General features: G+C 26.8%; 1 protein-coding gene across 1 annotated transcript; it reads right to left on the reverse strand.

The window, feature by feature from the left end:
- Positions 1–1,054: 1,054 nt before the first annotated feature.
- Positions 1,055–3,278, reverse strand: LOC149513419 (zinc finger BED domain-containing protein RICESLEEPER 2-like). The gene is made up of 4 exons (XM_089748662.1): positions 2,966–3,278; positions 1,927–2,548; positions 1,196–1,518; positions 1,055–1,092 (listed from the first exon to the last, which is right to left on the reverse strand). The coding sequence occupies exons 1-4, from the start codon at positions 3,276–3,278 to the stop codon at positions 1,055–1,057; spliced, it is 1,296 nt and encodes a 431-aa protein (XP_089604788.1).
- Positions 3,279–12,296: the final 9,018 nt, after the last annotated feature.

The raw sequence follows: 12,296 nt of genomic DNA on the forward strand, positions 1-12,296 counted from the left end.
TTAACCCGTCTCCTTACTTTACTTTTTTATATCTTTTATTAATTTTTTAATTTATGCTGGAGCTTTATATTTTTATATTTTATTATTATTTCACAAATTTGAGAAAAGAAAAACATGTACATGAAAAACACAAATAATTAGAGAAATTATTTATATATTAATAGAGCAAGTTAAATTTGTAAGAAAATATTAATATATAGGGGTGTGCAGTCGGTCAATTTGGTTAATTCGGTCTGAAAAAATTAATAACCGAATTAATCAATTTTTATTTTATCAGTAATCGAACCGATCAACAAAATTTTAACTAACCGATTTAATCGAACCGATCAAAAATCGGTTCGGTTCGATTAGTTCGGTTAAATAATCGAATTTTTCATCATTTTTTCTCTTATTTTGAATAATTATTTAGCTACAAATTCAATATAATAAAACTCAAATTGACATACCATTCAAACTAAATCACTAAAGAATTTAATAATTTCTACAATATTTTACAAGAAAAAAGACAAATAAATACTCATTTAAACTTATTTAATCAAAATAAATTAAACAATAAGTTTTAAAAAGTGTTACTCTAACATATATCAAATAACCAACAAAGCCATCAATACATAAAGCCATCAATACATAATAATTGTCATTTCAACAGATAAACAAGTTTTCAAGGATCAACAAGCCAACTTAAAAAGGCAAATCAAGCAAATATGCATCTCATAACTTTGGTGCAAAACATAAAAGACATTTTAAGTTGACAAATTGAGCTAACAACTCATACAAAACATAAAACAAGCTAAGAACACTCCGAGTTGACAAATTGATATAAAAGTTCATAAAAAAACATAAAACAAGCTAATTAAAGGACATTCCAAGTTCTAACAGCATTATTCATACATGAACCCCATAACTTTGGTGCACATCCTTCATTTTTTCCTAAAATGTTAAAGAGATTAAAACTTTAATTAGTTGTCATTGAATACAATAAATATTTTTTAAATGTAAATATTCATAGAAATTAATAATGAAATTACCTCAAAAAGGTCCATGCACCTTTGTTTCAATCAATTACTGGATCTAAGGTAATTTTTGACAAATCTAAAAATATATAAACAAAAATAACAAAAGTAATCTTTAAACAAATAAAAAAATAAAAAATAATAATCCTTAAAAAATAAATGATAGTATAAGTAAATATTACCTAAATCCATTTTGTCAAGCTGTATCAAATCATCTTCAGGTTGAAATGAATCAAGATTAGAAGATCTACGTAACCAATCTTGAGCACAAATAAGGGCTTGCACAATTTTAGGAGTTAAAGAGCTCCTATATGCATAAAGCACACGACCACCAGTGCTAAAAGCAGATTCGGAAGCAACTGTGGATATAGGAATTGCTAACACATCACGAGCTAGATGGGAAAGGATAGGAAACCTATGGCTATTAAGTTTCCACCAAATTAAAACATGAAAGTCATCACTATCATCATCATCAAGCTCCTCACTCAAATATTTAGCCAATTTGATTTATGTTCATCTTTGCCATGTTTAATCCTATACCTCTTGTACTTGGACTTAAAGCTTTCCTTTTTTTTTTGTCATTTCATTTCCACTTTCATCATCGGTGGGCTGTGACATTTGGCTCACTTGACTACTTTCACCAACTTGCTCAGACTGAGGTTCTAATATTCTTTTGTATTCATTAAATAAGTCTTCTATTGCTTGTTGTACTTTTTTAATCATCAATGAAGCTTCATCAGAAGCATACATTTTTATGAAGCAATATTCAACAAAAAAAAACTTTTTTGAAGGATCAAGAAGAGAAGCAATATAAACCAACATATTCATCTTCTCTATATTTCCCTAATACTTATCATATTTATCCTTCATTCTCTTTGCCATTGCATTCAACTCAACATCAGGATTTAATTACCATTCTCGCAAAGTGGAATAAACATCACATATATCATTAAGAAAAGTATTAGATGTGACGTAAGAAGTACCTGAAACTTTCACGGTGAGATCATAAAATTGTTGCAAGAAAAGGTAAAACTTCCTAACAATTGCCCAATCATTTTGATCGGGTACCCCATCTCCCATCAAAAGCTCACTTCTATAATAAGGATCAACATCATCAAATGCATCAAATGCCCTTTCAAACTTTTGAGCTGCATCCAACATCAAATAAGTAGAATTCCATCTAGTGCTAACATCCAAACACAATAAACTTTTACTTTGAATATGTTCATTCACAATACACTTTTTAAACTTAGCTAACCTGGAAGGTGATTGTCTCACATATCTTATTGCCCCTCTAACACGAGCAATTGTTTCATTCATTTCCTTCAATCCATCACAAACAATAAGATTAACAATATGTGCAATGCATCTCAAATGAAGATATTTGCCTCCCAAAATACTAGTTCCAGCATTGTTAAATTTTTTCCTCAAATATGCAATTGCAACATCATTAGAACTAGCATTATCAACTGTAACAGTAAAAATCTTATCAATCCCCCAATCACGCAAATATTTTTCAACCGCTTTACCAATAGCTTCACTTTTGTGACTAGAAATGGGACAAAAATTTAATATCTTTTTGTTTAGTTTCCAATCTTTTTCTATGAAGTGAGCCGTAAGACACATATAATTGACCCTTTGTAATGAGGTCTATGTATCAGTGGTAAGAGATACTCTTGTAAAAGATGATTTCATGAATTGCTTCAAATGAGTCTTTTCATCAATATAAAGCTGATAGCAATCTCTAGTAACTGTCCATCGTGATGGTACATAAAATCTAGGACATGTAACTGACATGCAATGCCTAAATCCTTCCGACTCCACAAATCTAAATGGCTACTCATTTAGAATGATCATTTTAGCTACAGCTTTTCTAACAGCATCTTGATTAAATTTCCAAGTGCCTAAAGATTCCATTCCTCCTGACGGCAACACCAATTATGTTTGAGTACCATCATCCCCACTAACACGAGGAAGCTTTTTACAAGAATTCATGTAATTCTTTAAAGTGGTAGTTCCATTCTTTCTAGGATCAGCAAAAAATTCTCTGTCACAATAATTACACCTAGCTTTATGATTACCTTCCTCATTAACAAATTTAGTAAAGTGGTCCCATACCTCTGACCATGGCTTAGATGCTCGTCTTATCACTTTGAAATTTACAGTTTCACTTTTTGTTACCTTATCATATGCAGGAAGTTGAGAGGCCAATTGTGTTTGATTAGTTGTAGAATCCAAAATCATATCATTCACTTCATTTGACATCTTCAAAAAAAAAAAAGCAAGTGATCAAATTATATCCAAACAATAAAAAATAAATAATTAAATTATATTAAAATAATAAATAAAAATAAAATTATATTCAAATAATGAAAAAATAATAAAGTAATATTCACATAATTATTGAACACATTGGATATTCAAATAATGAAATAGTTTGTTAATCAAACTATATATTAGTTGCTTATTTTATCAACAAACAATGTAAGTGTCTAGCATAGTTTAGGCTAATTTATTTTAACTTTTAATTTAAGTATCTAGCATAATTTAGTTTAATTAGTTGTAAATCTAGCAAGAAAGTTAAAACTTAAAAGTGCTAGATCTCTGACAATAGATTTCTTTAAAATCTTTATTCCCGAATAGTTGTATTTTAAGCTTATTTCTCTATGTATACATCCAGTATTTACACACTCTACTTCAAGGTGTAAATCACTTAAACTATTTCTGTCTTTTGCTTGTGAGTTGTGGGACCATCCTCGAATCATCTTAGTCCACATCGTTACCATGTTGCCATACCATCAGTCATCCCTAAATTACCAAAAGAAAGCAACAAAATCTGCATTTATTAAAGTTGCATCTCGTTTCATAACCAAATGATCTCATCAATCCTTTGATTTCATTTTTTCTCATTCATTCCAAGTGTGTTCTTCACACTTTCCACAGCACCCTGAGCCATGCCCTTCATTTGCTCTCCAGTCTGCAACAGTACGAATTCCTATTTCATTAGTTTCCTAACCAAAGCTCAAAATAACGTAAACTTTATCAATTGTCTGTTTAATGTACCCTAAAATGAGGTATTATTATTATTGAAAAGCAAAAGAATTGATGAAAGGGAATGACAGGTAAAGAAAAAACTTGCTGAAGGAAACCAGCAGTCTGTTGCAGGAAACCAGTAGTCTGTTACTGTTCTTGCTGAGCAGACTCTTGAGCTGATTGAGTAGCATTTGTTGCCTGGTCTCTAGCTGCATTTACAGTATCCTTATAACTGCAGAGCTTGAATTCTGCTTGGGGAATAGGCTTAACTGAATCAGCAGATAAAATTCATCAATCTGAGAAAGGTGCGTTTTACCACACATTAATTGGTTTCCCCAGCCGGCCTAGAAAATAGCATTTCCTTTTACTTTTTCTTGAGTCCACATCGTCTTAGTCCGAATAGTTGTTGCTTTTTTTTGATAATTTAGCGAAGCAAGTCGAAACTGGCAAAAACTATTATTGAAAATCTTGCTCCCTTCATTTTTATAAGTTAAAGTGCTTTCCTCGACTAAAAAGAGTATTTTCACAGCTTGCTACAGATACTGTAAATCCAGCATGGGGCGTGGAAGGTTTTGACTTTTGATCCTTTTGTTCCAGAACCTAGTCAATCAACTGGAAGAGTAAACAAGCCACTGAAAGTCCTAGACCTATTCCTTCCAGGCTAGAGATAGGGTCCATGTCCATCTATCGAATCACTCTAAACAACAAAAGGTACTAAAAAATACCAGCAAAAAAAACATTACCGTGGGCACACCCTGGGTCTGAGGTTTGGCCGTTTGGGTTATGCTTTAGCTTAAAACATATAGGAAGAATACAGCTCTAAACATCACGCTAAAAGAAAAAATAAAGGTTATTAAGATTTAAGAGCTTACGATGGGGTCTTGGGCAGATTGATCTCTACAACTGTCTGATCTTGTGTAGCAATTAGAGGGAGCAAGAGATTATGAGGCAAGTAGCCAAGCAAGAGAGTAAGAGGGAGTCGAAGATGTAAGAGATTGAAGGAGAGCAAACTGCAAAGGGCAGAGACACGGTAAGTTGCAACAGAGGAGGAGCAAAGAGTAGAAAGGGGAAAACGGCGTGGGTGGATGAGTTAAAAAAGGTAAGTTAAATTTAAGTTTTTTTTAAAAGAATTTACATATTTACCCTTAGTTATTATAAGATCAATTAATTCGATTAATTCGGTTATCAATTTTAAAAATCGATAACCGACCGATTTAACTAATTTAATCGATCTTAAAACCGATTATAGTCGAAAACCGATTAAATCGAACCGAAATGACCATATTTCATAATTTCAGTCAGTTAAATTGGTTAGAACCGATATATGCTCACCCCTATTAATTTAAGTTTATAATTAATTTTATTTATGAAGACATATTTAGATTCTTGAATTTTCTCATTAGAAATTAATTTTTTAAAAAATATAAATATATGAAAATAATATCAAAGGCACATTCTTTTATGGTTTAATAAAAATCCATTTCTTTTATTGAGTTTTTTTTTTCCTCTTTTACTTAAACAATTAATTTCTAATTATTCATGTGATAAATAAAATATTTTATTTAAAACAGGTATAATCGAAAAATATATTATAATAAATCATTTCTTTTCCTTTTCATTCTTTAACCAAAAATGATTGTTATAATTTTTTTTATTAATTTTAACTATCCAAATAAAAAGTGCATGTATCCGTTCATTTCCTTTGAAAAAACTTTAATTTTTTTTAATTAATGTTTATCCAAATATAAAGTAAGACATCTGCATATCATCTTTTCTCTTTTTACCCAATAAGGAACTCATATCTCACATAAGTTTGCTCAGCTTTTAATATTTTTAATTTTTTTCTGTGTAAGATTGGTTTTATATTATTGATTAATTTTTTTTTGTATTTTTTGGTGATTAGATAATTTTGCAAAAAAAAAAAAATCAATGGAGGTGTTAATGAGGCATCTAAATTTGATTTTTTTTTCTGTTTTAGTGTATAAAAAGTATATTAGAAAATGATATTTTAATCAATAATATTAAATTAGCCCTACATAAAAATTAAAAATATAACAATTAAATATAAAAGAGAAAAATAGAAAAAAGTAAATTAAAATAAAAACAATTGATATAAATCCATTTTATAAATATTGTAAGAAAATGCTATCATTTTAATATCTCAAGGGAACTGGACTTTATTTTTTTTATTTTATTTTTTGCTTTTTTATTTATTTTTACTTTTTTTAATTTAATTTGTTTAATTTTTGTGTTTTAATTAGACAATTAAAACAAAAAGCATAAACGTACGTGTGGTATCTTATTTCATTTGTTTTTGCCTTTTAATTTTTTTGTTATTTTAATCAAATTATTTATAACAAATATAATTAGCAAACAAATTTTTAAGAAAAATGTCAATTGAGATATATATATTAAAACAACCCACATCCGACAAGTTTTCGTTCAAATCTTATAGGTGCATTTTTTTTTTTTTTTGAGATTGAATCGAGATTTTTTTTAAAAAGAAAAATCAAGGTTAAGTTAAAAATAGATTTGTGACGTTCCATCTTACCTTAGTTATATAAAATTATATTTTTAATTAATTATTTAATTTTATATTTATATATCTGTATTATATTAATGAATTTATTACTTAATATCTTAATTTAATAAAAATATTATATTTATACATAATTAAGATATAATCCATTCATCCATCTATCATACAAATTTTATTCATTTTGACTTTTGTATAATCTCCATTTGAGATTTCGACATATCACCTTATGTTTTTGCTTTTTTTTTTCATTTTTTTTGTTATTTTGTTATTTTTTTGTTAATTTAGATAAATGTGAAAAAAATGTATGTGTTTGCCTTTTCTATTTTTAAATTAAATAAATTTTGCAATAAAAAAGCTGATAAGTAAGAATAGCAAACTAATTTGTATCTAATGAGACCTCACTCAATTGAAATGTTCATATAATACTCTAATGAACTTTTTTTTTAATTTTTTTCTTTTCTTTTCCTTTTTTTTGTCCTTTTAATTAAAGTATTGTGAAAAAACCCAATAGATGTGTCCATAAGGCACTTCATTTGGGTTTTTTTCCCTATAAACACATATTTTGTCCACAAAAAAAATTTAATAATAAAATAAATTAATAAAAAAAGAAGAAAAAAAAGTAAAAAAATTGGTTTCAACTCTAGCAACTGAAATCAAGCTACCAAAGTGGTTTGTTTTTCTCCTCTGTCAAAACCTAATCTTGCAGCATGAATTAAAGAGCCATGACAGTTTTCATGAATCCCAGATTATCTAGAATTTGAAGATTCAAAAATGTTCTATATAATCAAGTTAGAACACTACCAAAAACAAAAGAGAAAGTCTAGGGGTTCTACAAAAAAAGAAAAAAAAAAAAAAACACAATCACTGTCCTTTTTGATAAAGGAACCAACAACAAACACAAAAAAAAATTTCAGAAGAAAAAAAAAAAATCTCAAGAATGAAATTTTCAATCTAAGAGATTTAACAATTTTTTTGGAAAATTTGTTTTCAAAAAAATGTTTAGAACAAAAAAAGAAATGATTTAGGAATTTTTTTAAATTTTTTTAAATTTTTTTAGGTCACTAAAAACTGGAAAAGTTCAAATTTGTTAACAACTGTTGAATTTTTTGGCCATTAAAAACTAGAAAACCTATTGAAATCTAGGTTGTGCTAGAATTTTCCAATACCGATTGAAGTTTTTGGTAATGGCATAGCGACGATCAACTAAAAATCGAGTAATTGCAGTGGCCAACTAGAGGGGTTTTGGGTTTTAGAGAGGGGAACACTAGGGTAAAGAGAGAGATGAGGAAGAATAAATAATAAAAAAAAAAGCTTTTTATAGGTATACCAAAACGACTCCGTTTTAGGTGTTCGAACCCACGTGTTGCCTAACCTATTTGGCAGGTTTTCCCTATTCTTTTTCCTTTTATTTTTTGTTTTTGTTTTTATTTTATTTATTTTATATTGATTTTTATGTTATTTATTTTTTATTTTTTTATGATATTATTGTTATTATTATTGTTATTTTATATAATTACTAGTACTAATTCTTTCATAAATAAATAAATAAAATAAAAAATAAAACTAAAATAAAATATGAACCTAAAAAAATATAATATGCATAAATCTTTAAAAAACTAATAATAACGATAACTATTTAAGGAAAATAAAATTTTATTGCAAGTAAAAAGGTTATTTAAATTTCACCAAAGTGTAAGAATAATTTAAAAAATAATTTTTGCTAAAAAATAAAATTTAAAAAGATAAAAATAAATAAAATAAAAAAGAAATAATAAATTGTTTAAAAAAATCTTTTAAATGTAATTTTTAGAGAAAACTAAAAGAGTTTGGTTTTTTTTTTTAATTATTGCAAGTAAAAATAATTTTTTGGATTTTACCATAGAGTTGGAATAATCCAAAATTATTTTTACAAGAATAAAGGTTTATTTAAACAGTATAAAAATAAAATAATAATACTAATTGATATTTTGAATAAATATTTTTAAAAAATGTAATGTTTTAAAGAAAATTGAAAGAATTCAATTTTCTTTAATGCTAGTAAAAGATTAGTATTTTTTAGATTTCGTCGGTGAGTTAGGATAATCTAAAATTTTTTTTTAAATAATAAAAATGAAATAATAATAAATAGTAAATAATAGCAAAAAATAAATATAATCATAATCATAATAAAAATTAATTAATTAATTAAATCCCTTAATTATCATCAAAAAATAATTTTATTTAGGATCTCGTCAGAAAATTGATATGATCCAAAAATTTGTTAGGATTTTGCCAAAGAGTTGGGATGTTCCTAAAATCATTTTTTAATAAATAAATAAAATATTTTGTGATGAGATTTTGAGAATTTTGTGAATGGTTAATTTTTTTGAAATATTTTCTAAATAAAAATTTTCTATAAATTCTATCAAAGCATTGGAGAATGTATAGAAACAAAATTAATAATAACACTAACTTCATAACAAAAAAAAATGTTTTTCATAAATAAATTTTAGGAAATTAAGTTTAAATATGAAAAAAAACCACATCATTAAAATTAAAAGGATTACATATATTTAATTGGTACCGTTCCTTGAATGGGCGATGTGATGGTGCTAATACCTTTCTCACTTGTAACCATACTCTTAGACCCAACCATAATTTCTCATACCTAAACTTATTTTAGTAAATCTTAATTAATTTAAAGATTTTTATTAAAAGATGATATTTTTTGGTGGTCAATCACACCCTACAAAAAAAGATTGGTGGTGACTTCGAAAATTTTTACCAAGTCTAGTGATCGAGTCCCCTATGGATGAAAAATCATTATGACATGCCCCTTTCGCTTTTTTTATATTTTTTGATTAGATAAATTTTGTAACGAGAAGTGCCAATTGATAGAAATGTCAGAATAATCTATATCAACAAGTTTGATCCATCTCAATTTGATAAGGGATAATTTTTTTTGAATCGAGATTAAGTTGAGACAAATTGATTTTTTTTTTTTTAAAGAAATGAGATTGGGTTGAAATCGTGTTTTAAATGCTTTGACATGCCCCATTTCGAATCATATAAAAGTATATATTTTATTATTTATTTAGTTTTATACATATAAATATATTATATTAATAAAATCGTTTTTACCTTAATTTAAGAAATTAATATTTTAAACTCAATATGAGATGTCAATGTTCCACCCAAGATTTTTTTTTGTTTTTTTTGTTTATTTTTTGTTCATTTTTTAAAAAAATTTTTTGGTGTTTATTTTTTATTTTATTAATTTTATGAGAAAATGGGGCTTATTAAGGTGTTCACATTTCATTTCCATTTATTTTTTTTCCTTTCATTTTTTATTTTTAATTAAATATATTTTATAAAAATACGATAAACAACTATGGCAAAACAAAAAAATTTAACCCGCAACAATGCGTGGCATCTTTCTATTATGTATAAATCCTAACTTATTGTTGTAACATACGAGTCTAGAAACCTTACCACTGGACTTGGGGAATGGAAAACAATGAGGGACAAAAAGTATTTTCAATAAAAACCAAAACAATTTATCACCACCAAATTTTTTTAGTGTGTGATTGGCTACCCAAAACTTTTGTTCTTTTAATAAAACATTTAAAATGAGTTTAAAGTTAACATTTTACAGTTTGTAAAATCAAAGTTAGATTCAAGAGTTTGTTATATGTTGGAAATGATTAGCACTTCACAATGCCCTTCGAAGACGATACTAATTGATTGCATGCTATCCTTAAATTTTGATAAAAATGATCTTAATGTTTAGAAATTAATTCATTTCTTTCATTTGCTTATTTCAAAAGCTAAAATCTTTTTTTTTAATTGAAAGCAAAATCTTTTATTTATTTTTGGAAGCCAAAACAATTTATTTTTAAATATTTACAAAAAAACCCTTAATGAAAATACAAACTTTAATGTATAGACCATATGTGAAAACAAACATATCGCAAACTAAGGCATATTTACAAATATATTACAAACTTAACACATATGTAACATTATAGTAAAAATCAATAAAAAAACTAAGGGTTTTAAAATTTTAAAGATATATTCCACCATTTTTTTGTTTTGAAATTCACACAAACCAACTAAAATCTCCAAAAAATCTACTAATCTAATTTTTTTTGCATTAAAAATTTGATCAAGCAAATAGAAAACTTGAAGAACAATGCGAGAACACAAAAAAACATGTGAGAAATAAGTAACATTTGGCCATTATTCAAATGAGAGAGATTTAGCTAAGAATATAAGCTTGGTTGAATGCTCTCATGGCTACCACAATCATTATATCACTTTATTTAATTGAATCATGCATCAAAACTTCATAATACTACAATATAAAGGCATTTTAATCATGAAAGAAAATTTATCAAACATGCAGTAAACTAACCAGTACGAAAACCATGAAAACATACTTATTTAGCTAAACGCTATACACAAACCACTAAACTAATCAATATTCATTCAAGTAACAAGTATAATAGGAACTCAACCATCCATACACATAATCTAAATTAAGGAAAACACATCATAAAAACCAAAAGAAGGTTCGGCTATAGGAGAAGGAAGCTTGGTCGAATCTTTCAATGGATGTTTTAATGGTGGATTTTGATTTCTTTGATCTCTTTGTCTTAAACCAAACTGTGGACCAGTTGATTGAATTTTTGGATCAAATTTGAAGCTATGGATACAATCAACTATAAAATTTCTAAAGAAAATTTGACAAATTAAATGATGAATAACATGAAAACTACAAAAATGGTATGAAACGCAATGAGAAATCTATTAGAAATTATACCTTCACAAAGCTTTTCCAATTTTTTCCTTGCATGCCACTACCTTTCCAGCCACCTTCTTCTTCCTTTCAACCCTACAGGATGAAAAAATATCCTATGCAAAATACATGCAAGCCCTTAGATGTATTTTTCATCTAATGGCCATCATTTCTCCCTTATTTATTTTTGTAAGGAGCCACCTTTTACCATTAGATTTTGCCTCTCAAGATCATCCCACAATTCAAAATGTTCATGGCTAAAGATTGCATTTTTAATGCTGTTAGAACCCGGTGAAAAAACCATTTTACTATTATTACAAAGTTTTCATCTTTTATGCAATTTTCTTGGAAAACAATGTTCCTTTTTTCATTTTTATGATTTTAAAGTATAAAAAATATTAAAATAATATGAAATTAGGATATGAAAGTTTTTGTAAAAAATTGACCTCAGAAAAGTCAAATTACAAAAATACCCTTTAAGGGGCATTATAGTAATTTTACATCTTTCGAGGTATGATCGAGGTTTTAATGCACCAAAAATCATAGAATAATATGAAAATATGATCTAGAGCATTTTGCAAAAATCAACCTAAAAAAAGTCAAATTATAAAAATACTTTTAAGTGTATTTTAGTAATTTCATATATTTCGATGTGCAATCAAGGTTTTTAATAAGTCAAAAATAATAAAATTATATAAAACCATGATGTGGAACATTTCACAAAAAAATCAAGCTCGGGAAGATTAACTTACTAAAATGCCCTTAAGAGCATTTTTATAATTTCACACTTCTCGGTGTGCTATTAGTGTTTTTGATGTATCAAAAATCATGAAATATTAGAAAAACATTATCTAAAAGTTTTTACAAAAAACCAACTTCAAAAAAGTCAAATTACAAAAATATGCTTGAAAGACATTTCGATAATTTTATCCTT

This window comes from Durio zibethinus, chromosome 19 (assembly GCF_047325235.1).
Source record: "Durio zibethinus cultivar Kanyao isolate XHJ-2024 chromosome 19, ASM4732523v1, whole genome shotgun sequence".
In the NCBI taxonomy this organism is placed as follows: Eukaryota; Viridiplantae; Streptophyta; class Magnoliopsida; order Malvales; family Malvaceae; genus Durio; species Durio zibethinus.